Source organism: Sceloporus occidentalis, unplaced genomic scaffold (assembly GCF_023333645.1).
Source record: "Sceloporus occidentalis isolate IW3139 unplaced genomic scaffold, rSceOcc1.0.p SCAF_169, whole genome shotgun sequence".
Lineage (NCBI taxonomy): Eukaryota > Metazoa > Chordata > Lepidosauria > Squamata > Phrynosomatidae > Sceloporus > Sceloporus occidentalis.
In genome coordinates, this window is record NW_028317149.1 from 1524971 (window position 1) to 1552299 (window position 27329).

General features: G+C 38.8%; 1 protein-coding gene across 1 annotated transcript in view; it reads right to left on the minus strand.

Moving 5' to 3' along the window:
- Positions 1–18975: 18975 nt before the first annotated feature.
- Positions 18976–27329, minus strand: part of LOC149279391 (nuclear factor 1 C-type-like) — a 61695-nt gene continuing 53341 nt past the window's right edge. Inside the window, exons 7-11 of the mRNA XM_089501244.1 lie at positions 26494–26622; positions 26153–26337; positions 25612–25765; positions 24612–24697; positions 18976–18993 (exon numbers count right to left, since the gene is read on the minus strand). Coding sequence (XP_089357370.1) covers positions 18976–18993; positions 24612–24697; positions 25612–25765; positions 26153–26337; positions 26494–26622 — 572 coding nt within the window. The remainder of the gene's footprint in view (positions 18994–24611; positions 24698–25611; positions 25766–26152; positions 26338–26493; positions 26623–27329) is intronic.

Sequence of the window (27329 nt, forward strand, 5' to 3'; positions counted from 1 at the left end):
CAATAAGAACTTTATTTAAAGGGACCACAGGAATTAAGGGGCATATGACTGAGTCTCCGTTTGATTTATATCCTATTTTGTTATGATTTTCTGTGTACATACAAAATATGAATTTTTTACATAATGACTTTTTTTTCCTATTGTTTGAATAAAAAGAATAATAATATATTATATGTGTGGGTGCACTAAATGTGAAAGAAGGAAATTACAGTTTTAACAGAGACATAGTAAAAACATACAAATTGCTCTCATCCTGTAGTGACAGGGCCGGCCAGACAATGGAGCCGAGTGGGGCAACCGCTCCAGGCGGCACTTTTGAAGGGGCGGCACTTTGCCGCCCCAAGCCCTTTGCCGCCTCAAGCCTTTTTTTTTTTTTTTTTAAAGCCGAGAAGAGAGAGAGAGAGGGGTGCCGAGTGGTATTATTTTACCAAGTTGTCAGTACCCGCTCGGCGCCCCTCACTCTCTCCTCTGCGAGCCCTCTAGCTCGGTCTCGGTGCCGGCTTGTAATGTTGAGCGCCGGAAGATGATGTCATTTCCGGCGCTCAGCATTACAAGCCGGCACCGAGACCGAGCAGGGAGACTCACTGCCAAAACTGCTGAAATGTAAGTCTGGGGGGGGGGAGAGGAAGGGAGAGGAAGGATAGATAATGGGGGGCCGCAGGGAGAGGAAGGGTAGATAATGGGGGGGCGACAGAGAGAGGAAGGGTAGATAATGGGGGGGCGGCAGGGAGAGGAAGGGTAGATAATGGGGGGGGCGGCATTTTAAACTTCGCCCCAGGCGGCATTTTGTCTTGGGCTGGCCCTGTGTAGTGACCTGTAGTGTCCTGTAATAACCTGTAGAGAGAGCCCCAAAACAGATACTCACGACACTAAGGAGGTCAGGTACGTTATAGGCCCTGGTGACTTCTGCCAGGCTTTGGGCACAATTGGAAACAAGGAGGAAGGGTCTTGGAAGAGACAGCCCCTACCCATTTGCAAGCAGACGACTGCTCAGGGGAGGCCTATAGCTGAAAAGGGTTTGATAGAATTTATTGGAGTATATTTTGGTTGGATCATGTGTGGGATGCCAACATCATTTGTTTTTTTGATAAGTTTGGGAGTTCCTTGTTTCCTAGGGGCAAGGTCCTCATATGAGACATACTGATTATATGTGCCAGTCTACCTACTATTGCATTTTGTACAGCTTGTGGCGACGTCGGCACAGTTCTGCTCTGTTCAAGTTTGAGGGGTCCAAGGTGGACCCGTAATTTTGATTCAAGAAAATGTTGTGAAAACTGCTTTATGGCAATTAACAGGTTATTATGAAGTTAGAACATTGTTTTTATCATGATTGACAAGTACGCGTGTTAAGTCCCATTAGTAAGAATGTTTAAAATGTATGACATATTACTATGTATTACTATGCTTTGTGGCCATACACAATCCAATGCAATGTACAGTCTTTTGTCTTTATCGAAAGTGATTGTGATCCAGTTAACAATGGTTACATTAAACTAGAACAATATGAACACGTTTCTTTCTTCTCTTTCCCTGCAGACTGGGCATTTGGACCAAAAACGGACAATGAGAAGACTTGCGAGAAAGGGAACAGGGAGGAAGAAGAGAAGCATGAGATTCATCTTAACATGGATGTATTTGGAGGCGAGACACAGTGCAGGGACCTGCCATGTTTGGATCGAGATCCCTTCCCCCCACGATCTGGACATCGCCAATCAATAATAACCTTTAAAGAGACCAACCACAGTCGTTTCTTCTGAAAATCTTTCTTTATGAGATTTTGGACACTGAACACAGCAAAGTTGGTCAGAGTGATATGAACAAATGAGACCAGAAGTCTGTTATATATTGACATAGACTTTAGTGTCCATACGTCTCTGTACAAGGAGCACATTTGTCTGAAGTCAAATATATAATAAAAAGGGTCAGCTGAAAACAACATCATGTACAGATAGTTTGGCCTCACAACCTTAGATAATATCTAAGGTAAACGTATGTAGATGTTACTAGGCTTCCTTGAGAAGTCAGCGTTTTTGCGGCTTATTTGCTAACTAGTGTTGAAGATGATTTAAACTCATTGACTAAACTATGGATTATAAAGTTTTAACTTGGCCTTTCTGCAGAATAATTTGCTCAATGTATAAATAAATACCAATTGTGTCTGTCAGTCAGTGGAAGCGAGCTTTAGATGAATAGTCTCAAGTAAAAACATCCTTCTGAAACGATGCAAGCAGGCTATTTGAAGCTAAAGGGGCAGTAAAAAGCCCCTGGCAGGCTCAACAAAAAATAATTTATAGTAAAGAATTTTTATAAAAAAAATAAATATTAAGTTACTTACAAGTGCTTTTTTTGTAAATAAATAAATAAGAGGTGCCAGTACTCCTCTCTTCCCACATACCCTTGCCAATGCTGTACAACATCTTGTAATAAGCATAATAACAATAATTAAAAACTCCACAGCCTCCACAGTCATCAAGTCATCCCTCCACAGCCCTACCTTGGAGCAATTTCTATTGAAAGCTATGAGCTTTGCAAGAGAGAGAAATGGAAAGATTTCTGGGGGTCCCGGCAGCAGTGGGGTACCTAGCATATTTGACACCCAGGGGTGATAATTTTTTAACACTGTTCCCCATACTGAAAAATTATTTCAACAACCTACAGTGCAGCATTGCGTGACCCTTGACATAATAAACTGCGCAGCAAAATATCTTCTATGTGTGGCGCCAATACACATGCTTGCCCACACACACATATTCACCCTTGCCCTCACACACAAATATCCTAACATACACTTGCCATTATACATGCTTATATACAAAACATTCTCTCTCTTTTCTGTTTTTTCTATTTTTCCCTGTATTTCCTGCCTTTCTCGATATATATTTTATCTCTTCTTTCTCTTTCTCTCTCAATTTCCCCTTATATCTTACCCTTCTCTCTTCTTCTGGCTTCCTGGTGGTTTTGCGGTGGACGCACAAGGCCTGTTCCTACAGACTCCTGTATCAGTGCTTCTTCGCAGTGTGATATGACATTATATCCAGGCGCTCAGCATCAATAGCCAATGCACAGCATGAGGGAGCACTGAAACAGAGGCCTTTAGGAATAGACCTTGCACTCCCTTCATTGTGGGGAGATCCATAATCCTCCAGTGGTGGAAAGCAGCAGGCACCCCTGCTCTCAGGGCTTACCTCACCCATTGCCTTAGGGAGAAGCTGGAGCAACAGAGCTGAAACTACGCTCGGCACTGATTGGCTACTTGAACTACGAAAGTGCCTCCCCTGAAATCAGTGGGATGGTTTCTGTACATGTGCATGAGGGGTCTTATTTGGCCCCCATCCCACCTACAATGTTCTCTGAGCCAACACTGTAGGTAACTGTCAGTAAGTATATTAAATGGCAGGAGATATGTTCAGCCAAACACATCTCCTGCATGGCACATAGGAGCTTGAGGGAAGGAGCAAATTCATATGGGGAAATTCTACAGAATCTCTCCATGCATTTGCAAGTGTGTGGGGGGCTCAAATAACTTAAAGGGACTTCTCAGGAATAATATATGCATTATAGTGCATATGATGGCTAACGTGTCCCTTAACCATTATGGCTTTTAAAGAATTTCTCAAAGCAGGACAAAAAATAGATAATTAAACAGCTTAGAAAATGAACCGCAAATTGTGGAAAGGTGTAACAGCAAATAGTACAGGTCAGAAGTACAATGTACAGGTGAGGCGGTGTACAAAAGGGTCTAGCAGGACACAACTGAAACACATTTAACGGTTGCATTAGATTACTCGTAGAGTTGGTTGCTGTAGCAATAAAACATTTACCAAAGTCCAGTTAGAAGATACTTAACTCTTTCGTCTATGTGGGACCTCTAAATTGCACTGTTAATAAACATGCTACTTCTATTTCTAGAAACTAATGCTCTACATATATATCTATCTATCTATATATAAATATATATATATATAGATAGATAGATAGATAGATATATATATCTATATATATATATATATAACGCCACTACAAAGGCAATGAAAATTCACCTAACAGATGTATATTAGAACAGAATGATTGTGTAAATATTACAGTACTACGGCTATTAAATTGTATTACGCTTCTGACTGATCTTTACTATAAGCTGGATCACATGTCTCTGGCAGGGAATGGGTTACCCAGTAACTGAGACTCTAAGATGGAGCATGTGTGGATTTTACCCCCTACACTGTCATAAAACTGCAAATAGCCAAGAGATTAATGAACAGTAGAAAGAAGGAAGACTGGGAGTGCCATTTCAGTAAAGATCGACGACTGGCGCATTCACATTCATCTAAATTTGTGCTTTCACCTGCTGGCATAGTCACCTTTACCAACATGTCCACTCTAAAATCAGTTCTGGTTGTTTTGATGCTTGTAATTTCCACTATGGCACAAGGAGGTAAGAGAACTATTGAAGTGACCTGCGCTGTGTGTGATGGTTGTTGACAGTGCCTGTGTGTTTCCATTATACAGGGAGGATAGTCAGGAGTAGTATGTATTTGTGTATACCTTCTAGTGCGCAGAGAGAAGGCTAGTTTATGGCTGCATGTTAAAAAAAAAAGTAGTAAGAATACTTACTTGGGCATAGCGTGAGATTAAGATTAATGTTGTGGGTGCTTTTTGTGTTTCAAAAAATTGAAGCTGGAACTGGTGGTGACTGCGCTTTCACCATCTGTTTAATTGTCAAATTAAAAGTTTAACATTTATGCTCCCTGAATATTATGAAGGGCCAAGTCCAGTGAATGTCTAATCTGGCCTTGCATAATACATAGTAGGGTTCAAGAAACCACCTACATAAACTATGCATTATCCATGGCCTACTCAGTATTTCTTGTCAAAGAAGCTCACTGGGATTAGCTTTTACAAATGTATTGTGATATAAAGGAGTTTCAGCAATCCCATATTTGTCACCACATGAAGATATAGTATTAGATATCATGATGTCATCATATTATGTACAGAGGACTGGCTGAAACCTTCTTTGATAAATGCCTTTTTACAAGTTAAAACACATGTAGTGATGTCAGATAACAACCAGTTATTGTTACCTGTATTGTCTGTTTACATAATAGTTTGCCTCTCCTACGCACTAGGATTCCAAATGTGTCTTCTACTAATAAAACACACATGTTGGTGCAAACAAGATAAAGGTCACCATCCTTCTCTAGATCTCCATAACATAAAATAAAGCAGTAGGAATTGCCCAATAATCAATAAGTACTATTAATACTTAGCATTTCAACATTTTAATGCTTACGTGTAAAATAAAAGCAGGTAATAGTTTTAAACATGGTAACCTCCAAAGTATGCCTAGGTAAGGGTAGCAGCCATGAGATAACCTAGCAGTGAATAGAACAGGACCCCCCCCCCCTAAATACAATGTCCAAAGTTGTTTACAGCCAAGAATAAATAAACATAAAGGAGGGTAATCTAATATTTATATTTCAAAAAAGTCCTCGGTAGAGTCTTACGTAAACAGTCCTTGCTTGTCAAATGAAAATGAAATAGTTCCTCTTTACACCATGAATATAAAAACATGCTGCTGCCATGCTCTGTATTGTACGAGGTGTCTGCAGATGTGGTGTTCTGACAAACATTTCTTGGTTTTTTTTCATGGCGTTAAAGTTTCTTTTTTGGGTTTGGAATGTATGCCTATACCAAAGACACCAGCAAAGTAGCTTGTGAGGGTTTGTTTTTGTTGCTTTTACTTGTTCAGCTGTTCACATGTGTTTTATAACCATACCATAGATGCTGCAAATCGGGCTTCATCTGGAGGAGGCCCTCGTTACCTACAACCATGGTTGCTAGGGCTTACTGCCGTGGTCGTGTTCCTCTTCATCGTCTTCGTTTTGATGATTGTGAACAGACTGTGGTGCAAAAAAGAAAAGTGAGTATTACTCAAAAAAAAAATACAAACCATTTAAAAAGCAGACCAAGCACAAACCAGCCCCAAATAGTAGTTATTGAACAATGGACATCTACATTTCAGATATGTAGTAGAAGAAAACAAGGATACAAGGGTATCCCCACTGAGAGGTTACATGGTAGAAGAAACTCAGTCAACAAGTTTCCACGAATCTAATGAGCAACCTAATGTTGAGAACATACAATGCAGATCTCATAGTTCGCAACTGACACATCAGCTGGTTCTCTGCCTAGTTTAAAATTTGAGCTGCAACAATAACTGATTTGATTGTTTATACAACTATATTCAAATATCTTACATGTTTTTATTTGTTACAGGGATGAGTATGGTAGGGAGAACCTGAAGAGAGAAAGGTAAGGACAATTGCACACAATGCAACATATACAAAACCCTGTATGTTACACTTTAACAATGAGGATGAGTGTTTACACAGCCATGCTGGCAACCTATAGTTCAGCATGCAGCATAGAGAAGGATTTATTTTACTCAGCCCCTACCACAGTTTAATCCCTTTGCAACCCTAGCGGTTTTTCACGCCATCATGAACATGGAACACGGTAGCTAAAACTGTAGCAAAACATTGAAAATTGTCCCAGCCCATGGAAAATATGTGTCATGGCCCCTGGCACTCAAAGTATTAAGTGAGATGTATGCTTCTAAACATGCTCCTACTGACTGGTTCCCTGTGCAGCAATGGCAAGTAGAAACTGACCACCTCAGAAGATGGAGGGATCAGAATGGAGAGTTCTTTAACACAGACATGTACTGCATTATGTAGATTTTGCTCCACATGATCCATCAGCTCTACTGAGTTAAAACAATACCTAATGTTTAAGGCAAGTATCTTTAAATAAGTTATATAGATAGAATGAATGAAAAACTAAGTAAGCTTTTTATTTAGTGATTTGATGGAGAAAACTCAATGTTGATGACCAATCCGCTATAAGCAGAAGTAGTAGGCATTGGACTGGCCATCTGACATACTGGGCAAATGCCTGGTGAGCTGCTGGCCATCAGAGCGCCATACACAACTGATCTACCATTCCAGTGGATGCTGTAGTGTGCTGCCGCTAGCTGGATATGCCCAGACACACGCTTCGTGAGCATTAAAACATAGTGTGCGGCCTGCCAAATCCAGCTATCGGCCACACTTATGTCATCTGGCAGCCACTGGCCTTGAATTTCCAGGGCTGCCTCGTTATCCCCAGACTCGCACTGTCTGATATAGCCTTGCATTCATTGTTTTTAACATTATGGCTAGTTACTTCTTTGTCCATTTTTGAAACTCATCTACCATGGGCTCTGTCCATGAACACAATCCTCAATATCATAAAAAAAAAAGAAAAGGAGACGTACATACCGTACATAGTGTATAGTCCATCTCTTCAATCTAAACATGAGATCTTGCCTTCACAAGAAAATGTTTGTGAGACATGTAGTATCATAGTTTTTTTGCATTGGTGGGCATAGTAAGGGGATTTCTTAATTTATATTTTAAAAAAAATTCTTTTTTTTCCTGAAAGTAGTGTAGAAACACAGAATTAAATGGAAGATTAGAAACTATTCGGCCCATCTAGCCTGCTGTAAAGACTCCAACCTTAATTGATCTTTGTTCTTGTCTTAACCTTTACACTGTCTACTGAGTGGTATGTCATTACATCACATCTTAGCCTCTGAGCTCTAGTTTTAGATTTTGACCTTTTTTTAACATTTCTACATTTTTGAAATGAACGTCCATCCTGTATTTATTTATTAAAGGGTTCACATCCCCTTTTTTATTCCCCCATATGACATGATTAAAGGTGTTGGTGTCTTTGTAGAACTGTTCTTGTCACTAGAAGGTATTCCTAATGACATCATGATAATATCAGAGGTTATGTGATATTTAAACATTCCCTTCCCCCCTCTTTACACTCTGATCTCACGGTTCGCTGATCACACACAGTGATCAGGAAGCAAGACTCTGTAGGTCTGCTTTCTTGATCATAACATATGTACAAACCCTGAAGAGGCGCTCTTGTTGTGAGAGAACATTTCTGTGGTTTCAATGACACAATAGGAAAGGAATGCCTGAACTACCGTTCAGCATTTGAATCTCATACAATGTAATGACCGCTCACTCGAGCGCGTTCGTCATCATAGTCAGCTCATAGCAATGCTAGCAGCAGCTAATAGCAGGGAGACCAGAGTGTCATTTGAGAGCCGATTCTTTCATGCATCAGCAGGAAGATTTCCCAATATTATTATATTATGCCCTTGCATTTGAGTGCCAGTTTAGCTGGGGTGTATTAATATGCCCTTAATCCTTAATAAATACATTTTGTTATGCTAAAAGCTGTGATGACAACTGTTCCCCTTTAATAACAGAAACCCAATGCAACCGTTTTTTTTTGCAATATGGCAGGAACATATATTAAAGTTTGCATTAAATATTTTATGTAAAAAAAATATTACCTTATAACTTATTTTGCAAAAGAGAATGAAGGATTAATGGTTTTATCTTATTTAAGTGTGTTGTTCCACAAACTAATTATAACACTTACCAAATCCATGCGATTCATTCATCATTCATTTCTATTACTGAAACTTTCATGCTTTAGGGAAGTCATAATTGTAATGTGATACAAAAGCAGGCATTGATAGGTTGTTGTCATAAGAAACTCAAGAATGCTATCGTTTTTGATTTACCTGCTGAAGAAGAATTTAACACTTAGTCTATGTGCAACAATATTGGTCGGAAAGACAAGTTTGTGAATCTCACATTGGCCAAAGTCCAGTGCTTAACTGCGATATTGTTTTCTTATATTTGGAATGGAAATTCCCTATAATGACAACTAATGAAGGCAGAACCATGATAGAGGCAGATGTAACTATAAAAGCTTTCATCATTTTTTTGCTTGTCTCTGTTTTGCAATGACTTGAAGCATACTGATTATATTTCTGCTTTCACTGAAGAATGTTATCTTTCATATGATGTATTTTTTAGATCGATACAAAAAACATATTAATGGGAATATATGCAAACATATTGTTATCTATCACATGTGTACCAAACTCCCATTTTGCATATTGTTCATTAAGATATTATAAGTATACAGCATATGAATCTCAATGGACTTAAATACAGGGTTGCTTTGTTACATATCATGACCAAAATGGTGTATACTCCAGCTCGGAATGATGGCAGATTCAAAGTTTTTGTTTATGATAGGACCTGAGATCAATAATTAATGTTTGTGTTTGCAGCACATACCATCTTCAGGCAGGTAAATAAAATGACTGAATGCTGTGACTTGTAATATAATGACAAATGGCAAAATCTCAATGTTAAAATGATCACCAGAACTTGTAAAGCTGAAGAGTCCCACCCATGAATCTCTGCATTAAGACATACAATAATGGACTGTATTGTCGCACTTATTTCAGTATAGGACTACATCTCTCCAATCATACACAGTTCTTTATTTATGTGAGTGGAAGTGGTAATATAAAGGTGCTGCCTCTTGGAGTGTGGAATGGAAGCGATATGCAAATTAATATTTATTTAGAATATTGTTAATGATGCCTATGTGGAACCCCACATTCTTGTCCACTTGCAAGATAGAAGTGAATCTATAAAAACTAGGCATTATTTAGCCTAAAATGTGTAATCCAGTGCTAGTTAGCAGTTATAGTATATTATTCAGAATTGGAAGAAGTTATTATATGCGGGACAACATTTTTCTGTTGTGCAACAAATTACATATCAATATTCTTCTCTCTTATACTCATTAAACGTTGTGATGTGTCTCCATCAGAGCTGAAATGAATGCCTATGAAAATGAAGCACTTGATGAAGAAGAAGGTGGGAAGATGAAGATGGAAGTGTCAAACGTGGCCAATGGAAAAAAGGAAGAAAAGGGAAGTAATAAAGAGAAGATCACAGTCATGTGAAAAAGAGCTAAAAGAGACATTAATGTTCCCTCTTCAACCTATATTAATACTTGCCAACTAAAAGTGCAAAACTAATGTATATAGAGCGTATTGTTCTTTTTCACAATGACGTGAAGGTAGTTAAAACACAATTTAACTACTTAGGTCGGTATGTATCATTTAAATTTTGGCCAACCCTGCCGAGAATTCATTCATCATGCACATATTACTGATATATGCATATGGAATTTTGAGTGGTCATAATGCCACATGCATGAAATAATTACCAAAGAAAAGTAGAGGGACTTTTGTTGTCATATTTATAATGTAAGTGATCAAATACGTTACTCATAAATATTGGATTCTAAATAAAAATATGTCAATAATCAGGGTTGAGTGTTTTTTTTTACCAAAGAGGTGGTATGACAATTGTACTATTAATTTGTTGGTTATTAGAGTTTGAAATGCTCTAGAGATCAATACCAAACTGTGTCAACACATATAAACGTGTAGAAGCTGTATGTGCAAAAGCCTACATGAAGCCTGTCGCCTACATGAAGCCATACTAAAAACATGTTATTTTTCTTTTATCTGTAGCTTACCTAGTTACATAAATGTCAACATAATGCAAAGTTTCAATGAAGCCTCTCCAACCATAATCCTCAAACCAAAAGGGTCTTCCTTTGAAATGTTAGGAGGTTATAAAGTTTACCTTGTGAAGAAGTAGCAGCTCCCCCCGATGTGGTCCAATGATTCTCACCTCTGATTGGCTGCTTGGAAGTCCCACTGAAATGGGCCTCTCCCACAACCTTCAACAAGCCAGCACTGGAGTTCACTTGTATTTTTTAAATAAAACGGCAGAAGTGTTTGGGTTGCTATGTGATTTACTCAGCACCAGTCACCTCCTGCTCTGTCTCAGTGAACGTTGTACGTGTGTGTGGGGGGGTGCCTAGCAAGAAACAATTGCTCCCAGAGATTCAATGGGACTTTAAGCAGACAAACCAGTATACGATAATCAACTAGGTGGATTCTGAAGGGAATACAATGATCATTTAAAAGGACTTCTCATTCTCAGTTGTCATCTGCATTACTGTGCATACAGTGGGGCAAAAAAGTATTTAGTCAGCCACCAATTGTGCAAGTTCTCCCACTTAAAAAGATGAGAGAGGCCTGTAATTTTCACCATAGGTACACTTCAACTATGAGAGACAGAATGGGGGGAAAGAATACAGGAAATCACATTCTAGGATTTCTAATGAATTCATTGGTAGATTTCTCGGTAAAATAAGTATTTGGTCACCTACAAACAAGCAAGATATCTGGCTCTCACAGACCTGTAACATCTTCTTTAAGAGTCTTCTCTGTCCTCTACTCGTTACCTGTAATAATGGCACTTGTTTGAACTTGTTATCAGTATAAAAGACACCTGTCCACAACCTCAAACAGTCACACTCCAAACCCCACTATGGCCAAGACCAAAGAGCTGTCGAAGGACACCAGATACAACATTGTAGACCTGCACCAGGCTGGGAAGACTGAATCTGCAATAGGCAAGCAGCTTGGTGTGAAGAAATCAACTGTGGGAGAAATTATTCGAAAATGGAAGACATACAGGACCACTGATAATCTCCCTCGATCTGGGGCTCCAAGCAAGATCTCACCCCGTGGTGTCAAAATGATCACAAGAACGGTGAGCAAAAATCCCAGAACCACACGGGGGGACCTAGTGAATGACCTGCAGAGAGCTGGGACCAAAGTAACAAAGGCTACCATCGGTAACACACTACGCCACCAGGGACTCAAATCATGCAGTGCCGGACGTGTCCCCCTGCTTAAGCCAGTACATGTCCGGGCCCGTCTGAAGTTTGCTAGAGAGCATTTGGATGATGCAGAAGAGGACTGGGCGAATGTCATATGGTCAGATGAAACCAATGTAGAACTTTTTGGTAGAAACTCAACTCGTCGTGTTTGGAGGAGAAAGAATGCTGAGTTGCATCCAAAGAACACCATACCTACGGTGAAGCATGGGGGTGGAAACATCATGCTTTGGGGCTGTTTTTCTGCAAAGGGACCAGGACGACTGATCCGTGTAAAGGAAAGAATGAATGGGGCCATGTATTGTGAGATTTTGAGTGAAAACCTCCTTCCATCAGCAAGGGCATTGAAGATGAAACGTGTCTGGGTCTTTCAGCATTACAATAATCCCAAACACACCGCCCGGGTAACGAAGGAGTGGCTTCGTAAGAAGCATTTCAAGGTCCTGGAGTGACCCAGCCAGTCTCCAGATCTCAACCCCATAGAAAACCTTTGGAGGGAGTTGAAAGTCCGTGTTGCCCAGCGATAGCCCCAAAACATCACTGCTCTAGAGGAGATCTGCATGGAGGAATGGTCCAAAATACCCGCAACAGTGTGTGAAAACCTTGTGAAGACTTACAGAAAACGTTTGACCTCTGTCATTGCCAACAAAGGGTATAAAACAAAGTATTGATATGAACTTTTGTTATTGACCAAATACTTATTTTCCACCATAATTTGCAAATAAATGCTTTAACAATCAGACAATGTGACTTATGGACTTTGTTGTCTCATTCTGTCTGTCATAGTTGAAGTGTACCTATGATGAAAATTACAGGCCTCTCTCATCTTTGTAAGTGGGAGAACTTGCACAATTGGTGGCTGACTAAATACTTTTTTGCCCCACTGTATGATGGCTGGTGTGTCCCTTTAAAGCAAGTACTCCCTAAAAAGAGTCAAGTTGAAGTATAATGAAAAATATATGCCCATTATACAAACAATTAATTTGACAGCAGATTAGAATAATTTGACGTATCTAGTTTACACATAGTTGGACATGTAATACCTTATTACTTTAATGACTATCCCAACACATGTTTAAACACTTTACAATTGTAGTGTTTTGTGGATGGGTGAACCCAGATTTAGTTAGCGTAAAGCTAATTTCACTGCAAAAAAATGTTAATATATTATAAGATTTGGATTAATACCAAGTGTTGATCTGGATAAATATATAAAGCATATCTGTGCTAATGTTGAAATATATTACAGTTTTAGGATTATTCACACTTACTTGGGCCACTAGTTGCTTCTTGTTAGTGCTTTCATTGGCCAGAATGGCCACTCTCATACCAAAGGCCCAAGAAAACAGAAGCTTCTTGTTATCGTTAGTATGTCCATATCTACCGTTAGACCATTGTCATGCCACTTTCGACATATACAGTTGCACAGCACACAAACACCGACAGTACTCGTTTCATCTGTACATCATTCACAAACTGTCCAAAAGAAAAGGGAAAAACTTTTTTTTTTACTTTTTATATTTTTTTTCCTTATCTTTGATTGCTTACAAAAGAAACTATTTGTCTGTTCTTAAAAAAATAAGGAAACACATTTCCTCCATCCCCCACCCCAAAATATCCTGAAACAAACACAGAAGAAACAGAGATTAAGCATGAAAAACTATACAGATTAAAAACCCAAGTATTCAAATTTAGCAAAATCACCCAACAATTTTAATAGTCAAAGGAGACATAAGAGTCCCTTTAGGGTACAATTGAGTTTATTTTAGCCCTATAAAAGGTCTAGGGAGAGGGGTACCGTGAATTCGGTTTATTACTTTTATACACAAATCAGATAATCTTTTAATTAGATCTAGTCCCCTCAAACGTTAAATACAATCCGTGGCAGGGTAGAGGGGACACCTCCTCTCCCCATATTTTCATAGAGTTTAGGGACAAAACACAACAAATTGCATATATTTAGGAGGCTTTGGAAGACGCCAGAGAGGAAAAAACAAGAAGTTAAAATAAACATTTTTTCTATCCACAAAAGAATAGTTAAAAGATTAGTTGCATAAGCAATTAGACTGCCAGTTTAATCTGAGACCCATCAGATACAATGTATACCTGCATTTGATTAATCACAATTGATTAATATGGTAATCTAATCATTATAGACACAAGGTCAGGATCGAACAGTCCTTTAATATATATATATATATATATATATATATATATATATATATATATATATATAGTGACAATAGACTTCTTTGGCTGGAAAATGTATTGTTAATGACTTATGTATAGAATATTTATTTGCAATGGCGGTTTTATGTGATAACAGAATTAGATGTAGAAAATATTGCCAACAAAAGAGGTATATGACTAGAGAGCCAAAGTGTTATGGTACATAATGAAATGGAATACTTGGAGGGGTAATATGGGATACTTATACAGAACAAATAGAGTAGCGATAGACAGACAGCATAAGTTACACCAGGTAATATTAGGAGTGGGTTATACAGTATGGAGGTGAAACATTGCCAAAATGGTATAACAAAGGTAATGAAAATTTCAAGGAGGACTGGGTGACACTGACCTAAGGATCTGGAGAGGCTGTTAACCAAAGACAGTCATTATGAAATATAAGTAATTACAGCTGAACAAGTGGAAATGTCAAAGGTTTGTTGAAACTTAAGAGTGCATAAAGGTGATGCCCACCTATGAAACTAAAACTATCATGACAACAAAATATGCTTGCTAAATTCAGCCCTATAGTTGTGGGAAACTTTATATACATTCATGTTACTTTGTATGCATAAAAAAGATCAGAGTGTGATTATCAATGATCTAAAGTACATGATTAACAAAGTTTTAAGGAAAATATGATGTTGATAAAACTTAAAGCAGATCTTTCACTTTTCCAAATGCTACATTTTTTTTTAAAAAAACTCACCTTGTGTGTATACAATTTCAAAAATATCTCAGGATCATTTTTTGTTAAGTTGCTGATTAATTTTGATTGGTTCAAGCACCCCAAGAGATAATGTTCATTTGATAATGTTGGTTATGCCACTTAAGACCAGGTCTCAGCTTACATAAGATAAACTATTAAAATACATTTCTCCTAAAACAATTACACTAGTTGCCAAACAAACAGCACAGGCTACAGGGTGTTTAGTAATGCTAAAAGCTGCTATGGCAAATAGTTTCCCCTTAGCATTGAATCACAAACGATGACCTTAACTAGAAAGGACACAATGGATAACCGAATACCACTAGACCTTACCATTTACGCCAGCCATAAAAAACCATATACATATGTGTGAAGAAAAATGGAAATATACCATGTATTCATGTTTTTTTAAGATCAGGGCCATTGGAAGCACAGAGCATACTTATCCCTTCTTTTAGACCACCGTTTAACCATCTGACCGCTGCACATACGTAATGCATATTTCTAAGTAGTAGTGGATGGAGCATGACATAACTTTCTACACTGTTGTATTAAGAGGCATTTAGTGTAGCACTTCCCTCCCAGTATTCCTTCTTCTTTATTGTCTTCATATGAACCAAATTACGTTGTTTATTGAGTGTTTTGGATTATTCAACGTCGATGGTTAACAGCATCTCTAACGGTGAACGTTTGATACAGAAGGGAGGGTGAGGGGACATAAACATGGGTGGAGGAGGGGCTGAAGAAATGTCAAAAGCCAATAAACAAAATAATAAAAAGGAATCAAAAATCATTAACTGTTTAATGTCTGTACACATTTCATATTTCCTGTATACTGAAGTCAGAGCATGCAGCAAATGAGCAGTGGTTATTTCATCATTTGTCAGAAGGCAAGGCACATAATGTGATAGAAAATTCCGTGCAAATAAGGGAAAACGGTCATCTGTACATATTTAATGCTAATTTTTTACATATATATATATATATATATATATATATATATATATATAGGTTTTTTTGCGTAGAGTTTCTCTTGTAGTTACTAGTGTTTTTTTATATGACTTTTTGTTATTACCCAAAAATAAACAAAAAAAGCAGAATATCCACTCCAGGATTTTGCTGTCCTAAAAAGAGGGTCCCATAGTCCTAATCTCAAACCCCACATCTCTTCCAAGTATCCCAACAGTCATTCATACATATGTTAGTATGCTTGCAAGAGATTAAAAACTAGAAACTCCTGGGATCTTAATGTCACTGGACTGACCCAAATAGATGATTTTTCTTAAATATTATTTCCATAAGGATCATCGGAAGACGATACCTCCCAGGTCCCGAGACCTTAAATAACTTCTACATCTATGTTGGCCAAATAAAAGGCATCCACTTTCACCAACGACTTTTTTTTTTCCTCTTGGGCTAATGCAGCAATACCCGAAACTTACAGTTTGTAAGGACATCTCTTCTAGAGGAAGAATTAAAAGTAACGCCATTAAAATAAATATAGAGAAGTAGATCTGCCTCATATATACTTCAGTATATGTTTATGTCTTAGCTAAAAAAACGCTTAAAACAAATAGGATGTTTTATCTATTGGCAGTAAGGGAAAGAATACGAATATAAAATGCCCTCCCCCTAACTGCCTATATAGGGTATAGTGCTATACATAAATTGGCCATGCAGGTTCTCAGCCACAAGCCTCTTGGATGAGCCTAATCTGACTGCCAGAGAATGCACCATGCAGATTATACTGTTTTATGGCTGAGAGCTTTATCCTCTTTTAGGTCATCTTCATCTTCTGACTTGTTTACCTACTTCCTAGATAAGGGTCAGCAAAGTAGTGAATAAATATATCTGTTAGCCTCAGATTTTCTGTATGTGTACATTTATACACAGTCCTCTTAATGTTTTACTTAAATACATTTTATATAAATGCAAGAAAAATTGGGTATATATATATATATATGTTCAGATGTACATTTATACAAATGAAACACATATAACTGCCTGCTCAGATCATGGTCAGCCATTAAACCAGTGCCCATTTTCAGTGTCCAGCTGAATTACCATAGAAGGGCAACAAACTGTGCCAGGATTTCAATTATTTGTCTTAAAAGTACACTTTTTAAGGCTACAGATGTTTTTTATAAATATAATTCAAATTGATCATAGACGTGTTCTGCCAATCACTTTGAATCCTAAACATTTGTTAAGGAAATCAAACCCCAATGAAGGGATTCACAATGGTGTCCATGTTGCGAAAACTGGAAATAAAAAGTGTGCAAAACTGCGATTATTACTATGAAGAAACTGTTTTCCAATAGTGCAATAGTCACTCCAAAAAGTAGATCTTTGAATGAAATGACGCCCTATAAACATTATATAAAAGAGACACATCTCATATACAAATATTTGGCAGGCTTTTGCACAAAAAAACCCAACAAAATGAACTGCCATGTCTAATGTGGCGGTATCACACATATAGTATGTATATGGTCTTCTAATTCTGTGTATAGTAATATGTCACAAGCGCAATATTCTGCATTGCAGCTGTCATGCACTTGCAGTACCTTTTCTACATTAACTCCATTTTGTAACATGATAAATGGGTTCAATGCTAGCTTTAACCAATGCCATTTGTCGAAATGTTTTGGGCCTGCTACAACATTTTATTTGAGAATAAAAATGATTCAATCTAAATACTCTTAGATTATATTTTACACAAGAAAAGAAAGCTGGGAAAGGGAAACAGGGCTCTGTCGGCTATTATCTGAACTACAACAAGGGCTTACCAAATGCACCTAGAATTTATATGGGAAAAACTGCCCTTATTTAACCTGAGAGTCTGGTTAATATAGTGAATTATTGGACATGACCACAAATGGTCACAAAATCTGTACCATTGGCAGGTCTTCTAACAGGTAATTTACTCCAATTACTGGTGAACATTGTGCATATATATATATATATATATATATATATATGTATATATATATATATATATATATATATATATATATATACACACACATATATATATACTTGTAGGTACTTACACACATACAGTTATGCATATCTTCATGTATAAATTTTGCATTTACAACATGAATGTTCAGGTATATCTACTCATATAAACACAAATGTAACACAATTAATTGCTAGTGGTTAAAACAAACAGAACTTTCAACATCAAAAGTGACAAAATTTGGAGAGGTGCTTGATACATATTTTCGTATACAAAGTGATTTTTGAAAATGCCTCCTCTCCACAGCAAGTAATGAAATGTTCCTGCTGACTAGAACATTGCATTGGTTGCTAACTTTGTACCAAAATCACTTTTTTTTGTACATGTGTTTCAAAGTATATTATCAAATTCAGTTCTTTAATGAGCTGTTTTAAGTCAATGACTACATTAATCACTACATTAAACAAGTTATAGATATTTGTTACATTTGTTAATTTTATATGGGAGTATATATACCCACTGTTTCATGTATATCCAAATAGATGCAGATATACAACATATGCACTATTGTAAGTAAACGTGTATGTGTGTGTGTGTGTATATATATATATATATATATATATATATACATACACATATATACTATGAAACAAAGACAAGGCCCTGCATTTTTCTACAAGGCTTAAGGTGCAAGAACACAAATCTGTTGCTCTGTTATGACCCATGGCCTGTGCATTAAGCAAACACCCAGTTCTTCCCTAAATTCAAAACTGCCAAAGCTGCTATCAGACAAAATCCTTCAGCCAGAAACAGGTCAAATCATCTTTTGAGGAGCAGGAGGGGCAAAAAAAAAGTCCTGTGAATGTATATCATGTACTTACAAAATAAGAGTAACATATAATCAAAGGAAGAAGACATTTCCTTCCTCATCTTCCTTCTTGGTGGCCAGTAATGAACCACTTTGTAGAAGGACTGAAGATAATAAAAGTGATTAAAATCAAATTAATGTATGTGTATATACTTATATATATATTCTTTTGCTTATATTGTCTTTCAAGCAGAAATTGAAGCCATACAAAGGTTTGGGGGAGAATAACGCAGTATTTCCCCCATTTTTTTTTGTTTGAAGTTCAGGGCCCCAAAAACATTTTAAGGATCTTCTCTCATGACCCGCTTCTTTCTTTTGTTGCTCTATAGGATATCACTGGCTTTCTTCTTATTTCCTTTTTTGTTTTGTTTTTTTTTTAGAAAAAAAAAAATGAAATTATATTTCCTCTTTTCAAATGCCTTATTTAGAAAGTTTTTTTTTTTCCTCTGTGTTGCCTGTGGACTTGAACCTGAACAAGGATCTTCAACTTCTGCCTGTTGACTCCAGTGGCTCAGGTCACTATCCAAGGTACCATGACTGGAGAACAAAGAAAATAAATAAATAAAAAGTTATACTAGAGTTAAGAAAAGACAGTGCTTGTTTATGTCGAAGCTACACGTGTATACTGGGTGAATTAAGGAAGCTGGAATATATATTTTGATGCAACATTCTAAATCTTGCTAAATCTCAGAACAGGTGTTGAAAAAAAGGCATATTTTACAGCACTATTGTTTCAGACTAAAAAACTCAACCAAATATATATCAGAATAACAATATTCCACAATTTCCACTCATATATATATATATATATATATATATATTCATTTCCTCCCTCGTTAACACTGCAACTTTCAACACTAACACCAATACAAAAATATATGTCCTCATCTCAGCATAACGCTCTGATCAAAAAGGGTTGACTTTTCTTTAATTTAGAAGTGCTTTGCTCTGTCTTTCTCACCTAAGACTAAAATGAAGGAAGGGTAAGGTAGATAATAGTCAAGAACAGAGCCTGAGTTTGCTACGTAAATAGTATTTGTATAATATAATCCATTATGCCGAGTACAGATTGCTGTAGTAAATAGAAAACCTGACTGATTCGTATCTAAACAAAAACAAAATTGCAAAGTTAGTGGTATATAACAAGTGCCAGCCTTTCAAATCGTGACTTTATTCATTTATAAAAAGCATAGAGACAACTGAATTCTGGCTCAATAAACAAAAACAAATACAAGGAAATCAGAACACAATGTCTCTTATCCACAACACTTGGATCAAGTAGAATAACGGGGAGTTAAAAAATATTGTTGTAAAACAAAAATCTGGGGATGTATAAAATCAGATATATGCTAAATTGTTGGAAAAACCACACAAGAGAGAATATTTGGTGGGTACACATAGGCTTACAGGCACGTGAGTTTTAAGTTGATATACTAACCCGGCATATTTGCTTTGGATCTAGGAACCATACAAAAATTAAACAGCTTTTTTTCCCCTGAAGATTTTGGTGCGGGCTGTGCATGGACACAGACTCATCATCATCATTACCCACACTTCTAATGCATATAAAGTGTTTATCCACATGTTTGGAAAGATTATATGAAGCTATGCATTATGTGATATATTTTATCACATATCACATTTTATTCCAGACAGTCTTCTTGTGCAGCTGTTTTCTCTTCCAATTGTGGCATATAGGCCCAGACCAGGGGCAGAACTACCAGGGGTAGCGATTGCGACCGGGCCCTGGAGTTCTGCCAGTCAGGGGGGCCCAAGGGGTGCCGAGCGGTCGTTTTCAGCAACAGCTCGGTGCCCTTCTGTCTCCCCTGCTCCCTGCCGCCGCCTGCCTCAGCGCTGCCCTGACTGCAGTGGTGGGAGCATGAGGCGTCTGTCTCGGGTGCCGGCACTCAGCAGTGAAGCCACGCGCACCATAGCAGAGAAGCAAGACAGAGGCCTTGCGCCCCCACCACATGACTGCATGGTAAGTGGCCTACAAAGGGGGGTAGGGAGAGGGTAGATAGTGAGAAGGGGGTAGGGAGAGGGTAGATAGTGAGAAGGGGGGTAGGGAGAGGGTAGATAGTGACAAGGGGGGTAGGGAGAGGGTAGATAGTGAGAAGGGGAGTAGGGAGAGGGTAGATAGTGAGAATGGGAGGTAGGGAGAGGGTAGATAGTAAGAATGTGAGAATGGGGGGTAGGGAGAGGGTAGATAGTGAGAAGGGGTGTAGACAGTGAGAAGGGGGTAGATGGTGTGAGAAGGGAGGTAGATGGTGTGAGAGGGGGGTAGAATGGGTTGGGGGCGGCCTTTAACAGATTCTCGCACCGGGGCCCTGAGGTTTATAGTTACGCCCCTGGCCCAGACTACTACTTAAACAGACTCAGAGACTAAATACAGGAGCCTAAAGCTACACTATGGCTACAATAGATAAGACATCATGATCAAAATTTCACAAGTCAGTCTACAATGTCAACAGTATCTACAGTTACACTGAGGTTCCTGCATGATCTCTTCTGTTTTTGAGTGACAGTGGGAAAGTGTCACCAGCATCCTATGCTCCCATGAACTCTGTCTCTTAGCTCCTTACAAGGCAGACACTAGTTGGAGCTGAAATATAACTTCTTTGCTTCAATTTTGTGAATATCTCTGTGAAGATTAGCAATTCAATACTTCAAGCCCCTGCCCACCTCCCACTTTGGTTGAACAGGTGATGGACAGCAACCACACTGAAGGAACCTGGACTTCTTTTCATAGACACTATCCACCCCTTGGCTCCTTTCAACATAAAAAATATGTAACACAAGTTACACACACATACTTACTAACACACACTCCATCTCACCCCACTTACACACCCATGCTCTCACACACACAATTACACATTCATGCTCACACATACACACAATTACACATCCATGCTCACACACAAAAGTACACATCCATGCTCACACACAAGTACACATACATGCTTAAATACATATATATACATATAAATATATATATATATACACATATACATACATCCCACCTGGCTCCCTCCTGCACCTGCTTGCCTCTCACTGCTCCTGCAGCTTTCCCTCTGGCTGCTCACGCACGCTGTGTGGGCAGCCTTGGTTTCACCGCGGGGTCACGTGACCCCCAATACGCTCCTGCCAGTTCAAATAGTTTAGAAAGGGTCCTTCCGACCTGGATTGGTGTGGTCCAGGTAGGAAGGGTCCTTTCTAAACTATTTTAAAATGGTAGAAGGCGTCACGCCCTTGTAGTTACGCCAGTGACTGTATATAACACATAGGTATTGCAGAAGATTTCTTAAAACTCTTTTCATGCAGATGCAGATTGATATCAGTGATCTGAAATCTGAGCAGACCCCATTATGTAGAAATAACAGAGCATTATATAAAAACATCAGACCAAAAAATTGTAAAATAGAAGCAGAATTTCAGAGACAATAGCATACTTAAACGCTCTTTGAAGATTGAATACATAACTGTATATAATATTAAAATGTGGCACTTAAAAGAAGTGTGTTGTATTATCATACTGTTCCTATAAAACTCCCTTTATCTATAGATTAGGGGGTCTATAGGCAGTCACAAGATATATGTGATATTTAGGTAACACTGCTTTCCCAAAAATGTGAAACTGCTAATTCTAAATCAGTCCCCATAGATTTCATAATCTCGCAGATATCTACTTAGTGTGCTGCAACAGACCAGACCACCACGGGCCAATCAGAGGATCTCCCCAACTGACCTATGATCCCCACTGCCTGCAAAATCCAGACTGTCCTGTGAAAACTGGGACTTTTGAGAGGTTTGCATTAGTAATTATAAAAAACTTCATAAAAATTTATAGTAAGTTTCATGACATGACAGCTTAAAGAAATTTTACTATATTATCAGGATCCAGTTTTACAATTCTTTTATGAAGTCAGATTTCTGCCAACCTTATTCGCAAATTTTGCCAACGTAAAGCTTAAAGTCTAACGGTAACAGTCACAGCTTTTGGCGCAAGTAAGTTTATTAAAACCCCCTACAGATTGTTTTTTTGTTTGGCAATCAGAGTAACTGTTTTGAAGATATTCCGTTTCAACATTAATCTCAAGGAAGCTGACATCTGCTTCTGAGAGTGGCAAGGCCAATATTATCTAATCAATCCTGTTATGAAGTTCTACTCTCCCCTAACAAAGGTTGTCTGAACCAATCAACAACAATCAGCAACTTAACAATAGATGAGAGATAACCTGATAGGAAGAACAATCATTCTGAGAAAAAATTAAGATACACTATATGTAGTATGTCAGGTCCCCACCGCGGTACTCACCTTGGTCCCACGCCGCGTCCTCCTTCTGACCCACACCGCCGATATGGCGACGCACGAAGAGGGGTCCGACGTGGCAGACCCGCTCACTCCCCGGCGTTGACGGTGCCGCGATCTTCTTCCCGGCATTGTGATCCTCAGGACGGCCGGAACACAACAGCAGGGCCGTCCCAACAGAGACGGAGAACACGTTCCGCCTCTCGCACGCCCTCTAGTGGCGCGCGTGCATACAAATCCTTTTCTTAAAGGCACAGTCTGCAATATTCCCAGGTGTATAGAATCAGGTTAATCTTGACATCAGAGGGAGTATCCCTCCCTCCTTCCTATAAATCTGTGTCCTTTAGTTCACTCATTGCTCACATATACTGTGCTCCCTATGTATATACATCAGTGCTTCCTTATCGTTTTTTCATTGGATATTGACCCTTCGCTTGCCTTATCGTGTCTGAACCTTCGCTGCCTGAACTGACCTCTGCTCATCCTGACTTCGTCTACGTCTCATCCCTATCGGTACCTCGCTTTTGATTCACCCACGTCTCCAGCCTTGCATATTGGGCTCCGACTACTAAACCCGACATGTGGACACTTGATCATCACACCTAAATGAGCTTGTTGGACATCCCATGCCAAACCCATGGGCAGTAATATTGGGTTGGCTGCCTCTTTCAGCCAAAAGAGCGGTTGGGAGGTCAGGCACTGATGATGGACAAGAAGGTTGTACATAGTGATCTTCAGCTTATCTGCAGCTGCTCGGCCATGGAAACTCATTACATGAAGCTCCCGACGCACAGAGCTTATGCAGATGTTGCTTCAATTTGGAACTCTGTAGTGAGTGAAGATACAGAGGACAGGAGGATGTTATGCACTTCAGCACTTGGCTGTTCAATGTGCAGAGCCAACTACCTCGTGGCTAAGCTGTTGTTAACTCTAGAGGTGTCCACCTCACAATAAGGGCAGACATAGCAGGGAATAAATCTCACAAATGACTTGTGGCAAAGGTGGCATCTTTTGACTGTGTCACATTTACAGTCACTGAGCTCTTCACAATGACTCATTCTACTGCCAATGTATGTCTATGGAGATGGCTGCCTATGAGCTTGATTTTATACTCCTGCTAGCAATAGGTGAGGCTTAAAGACCTAAACTCAATAATTGGGAGGGGTGTCCACATACTTTTGGTGAAATAGTATATTGTGAAAGTTTTTTTTACCTAAATGTTCATCAGAAAGATAAAATATGTTTTTCAGGAGATCCACAAAAAATACCCCAAAAATACCAATCAATGCAATATCATATTAACTGGTCTCTTCCTGTAACAATATGATTACTCAGAGTGTCACTGCATAGAACTGGTACTACAAAACTAGTGGACTGGTAAAATATTGGGAACAAATATCACATAATGGAAGCAGTGTGTACCCTATTTAAGAGAAATAAGAGCTCCTACATGTCCAGTCTGCATATGTCTAAATGTATTGCATGGTAACAGATTTATATATTGATAGACTTAGTTTAAAAGTAGACTAATAATCACAAATCAACAAAAACAAGTCACACTAGTCTCGCAAAACTGAGAAACAGATAGGTGAACTAAGAATCCAGCCTGTGTTTTAATACACTTCCAAACGCCACTGACAAGATCCACTGTAAGTGTTTGGGATTTGTTCTTTTACACATAAATTATGTACTAGTAAAAATGTCTCTGCGGTGTTAAACCACAGTTGTCTCATTTGTGCATCTCAGATATTTTGTCGTTAAGTTGTATGAGGCATCCCCATTATAAGATCACTTAACAAGGGTTTATAATGCCCATCCTGGTACATATAACTTTCATTCTTACTTGTGCCTGATAGAGACTCCCAGGGTCGCGGGGGCCAAGTCCCACAAAGGATCGGTTGGCAGGAGGCGTGCCAGGACCGGAATATGCTGTGGAGAAAGGGAATGTGGTAAGCACCTCCTGTAGAAGAACAGTAAATGATCCGTGTACGAAGACAATACAGAGTAATGCTAGTTAATGGATCTAGTGAACACAGGGTGTAAGTGCAAAATAAAGTACAAGTAAAGCAGAAAAAGACTGTATACAAAGCACAGAACATGAAAAAGTAATCAATGAGCATGTAAAGGGCTTATTCGCTCCTAATTTTTCTTTGTCTAGTTTGGCAACTAAAAATGTGTTTCTTTGTGAGAATTCTCCTGTCATTGTGTACATTGTGTACATATATCCCTGAGGATTTCCAATGAATTTGATGGGAATAGCACACTTCTGGAGACCTACAGCTTTTCATGAACTTCACACTGTTCATCTATGTTAGCGCAAATCGGGTTTTAGTGAACAGGATCCACAAAATATTAACAGGTAAACAGATGATTGTACACATGTACAAAGTAGAGACAAAAGGGCAAAGATTGTGAGATGTTTGGGGCTTATGGTTCAGTAAATGGAAAATAAAATAAACCTAATTTACAAGCTTGTCCTTTTTTTGAGCTGCGTATAAATATCACAGCAGCTAAATGGTGAGCTTTTGGACCACTAGATGTCAGCACAGAGTTTGCAGAACAATACAACAACCGGAACTGCCACCTTTCAGGACCTGAAGGACTTCTGTGTTATGTGCATATGTTACAAAACAAAAATAAATTTCCTAACTTACAGATTCATCTCTTTTGCATAAAATTTCTTCCTTGACACAAAACTCATGTTGTATTACAAATGTTATATTCAATTGCACTATTTTGCATTTCTATACTTGTGATCAGAAGCATTGACCCTGCCACTGTGTCACTAAGCAGCTACGGTTGTCCCACATCTAGGAATACCTCCCTCCACTGAAGGTACTCACTTGGAGATGTGGGTGAGGATGTGCCCCCGTCTGATGCAGTGGTAGATTTGGTGTCGGAGGGTAACGATAGACGAGGCATGCCTGGTGGGGGTGGGGCCAACATCTGAGTTGAGATATAGTGACTTGAAACTTTCACCTGGCCACCCCCATTCAGCTAAGAGCAAGGGGAGAGGGTATCAGCAAATTCAGTGAAATGGTTACAAAGTAATGAATACGCCAAGTGAAAAATAACCAAACGTTAATGCTATACATTTGGCATTGATTCCCTCAAAGAAGGTATTGGTCATTGTAACCACCACTTGGATTCTTTAGTGTAACCACATTATTTCGAGGGCCAGATCAAATCTGAAAGACTTGCTCTAACCCCAGCCCCATGGATTATTTCTCATGCTAGTAATCTACTAAAAGTGTTTATCTTTATGCAGCTACCCCAATAATTCTGCACTAATAACTAACTATTCCAAGTATTGTATCCAATCTTGCATCCCAGTCTGAAAATACTTCCACACCCACCCCTGCTCACAACCTTTCTTTAGCTTACCGGACTAGGCTGCTGGTTGGAAGGGTCACAGGCAAGGGACACCAAATCTTTCAGTGGGTCCTGTGGATTGAGGTGAGGGGGATAGCGAATGGCTGTATGGGGAAAGTAGGTGGAGGCAGCTTGAGGAATAAGGGAGGAAGTAGGGAAGTGTAATGTAGTAGAAGTGTGAGGACTACGGGCAAGGCCTTAGCCATGGGAAGAGAGAAGCAAGGGGTTTGGGGAGGGAGGAGAGAAAAAAAGGACATATAAAGGCACAATAAAAAAAAATCAAAGACACTAAATGAGAGATGAAGACTCACAATCAAGACACAGTTGATCAGACTTTAGGACTATATACTCACCACTGTGCACAGCTATGACTGGCCGGTGATGTTGGGTGAAGCCGCTGATTCTTGGAGATGTATCTTGAGGGGATGGGCTGTGAAACGGGGATTTGTCCATTTCAGACTTCTTCACTGTAGGTGACATACCTGCCCAAATAATCGTATTACATAAAAACTGTACTACATCGGTAATAAATTTAAAATGAAATATTAATGTACCGTATTTCCTCGATTATAAGACAACCCTGATTATAAGACGACCCCCAAAATCTGAATATTAATTTATGAAAAAAAGAAAAAGCCTGAATATAAGACGACCCTATAGGAAAAAAGTTTTACCAGTAAATGTTAATTCATGTAAACTATGTGAACAATTGTTTGTTAATAAAAGCTATGATTGAGAAAAATATTTAGTTTTTATTTCCTTTTTTTTCAACCTGCCCCCCCCCCCCAGTTATGCACATCTGCCCCCAGGCTTGCCACACGCTTGAGCGGAAGTTGTCTACGCGAATCGCGTAGAGCTCTACACGCTGCCCGGACTACGCACCGGGGACTCAGAAGCACCGGTAAGTTGGGGGGGGGCATAACACAGGAGGATCCAGGTCCCCTGCATCGCTGCGGGAGATCTGGATCTTAGTCTCATAGTCAGACCTATTTGAGGTCTGATTATAAGACGAGGGGTATTTTTCAGAGCATTTGCTCTGGAAAAACCTTGTCTTACAATCGAGCAAATACGGTAATTGCCTGCATCATGAATGCTGTACTCACAACTGGCTGTCAATTGTATTGTAGTTTACAAACACAACACTTTATAATATACAACTGTTAATGCCATGAAATGATTGTGTGTAAGT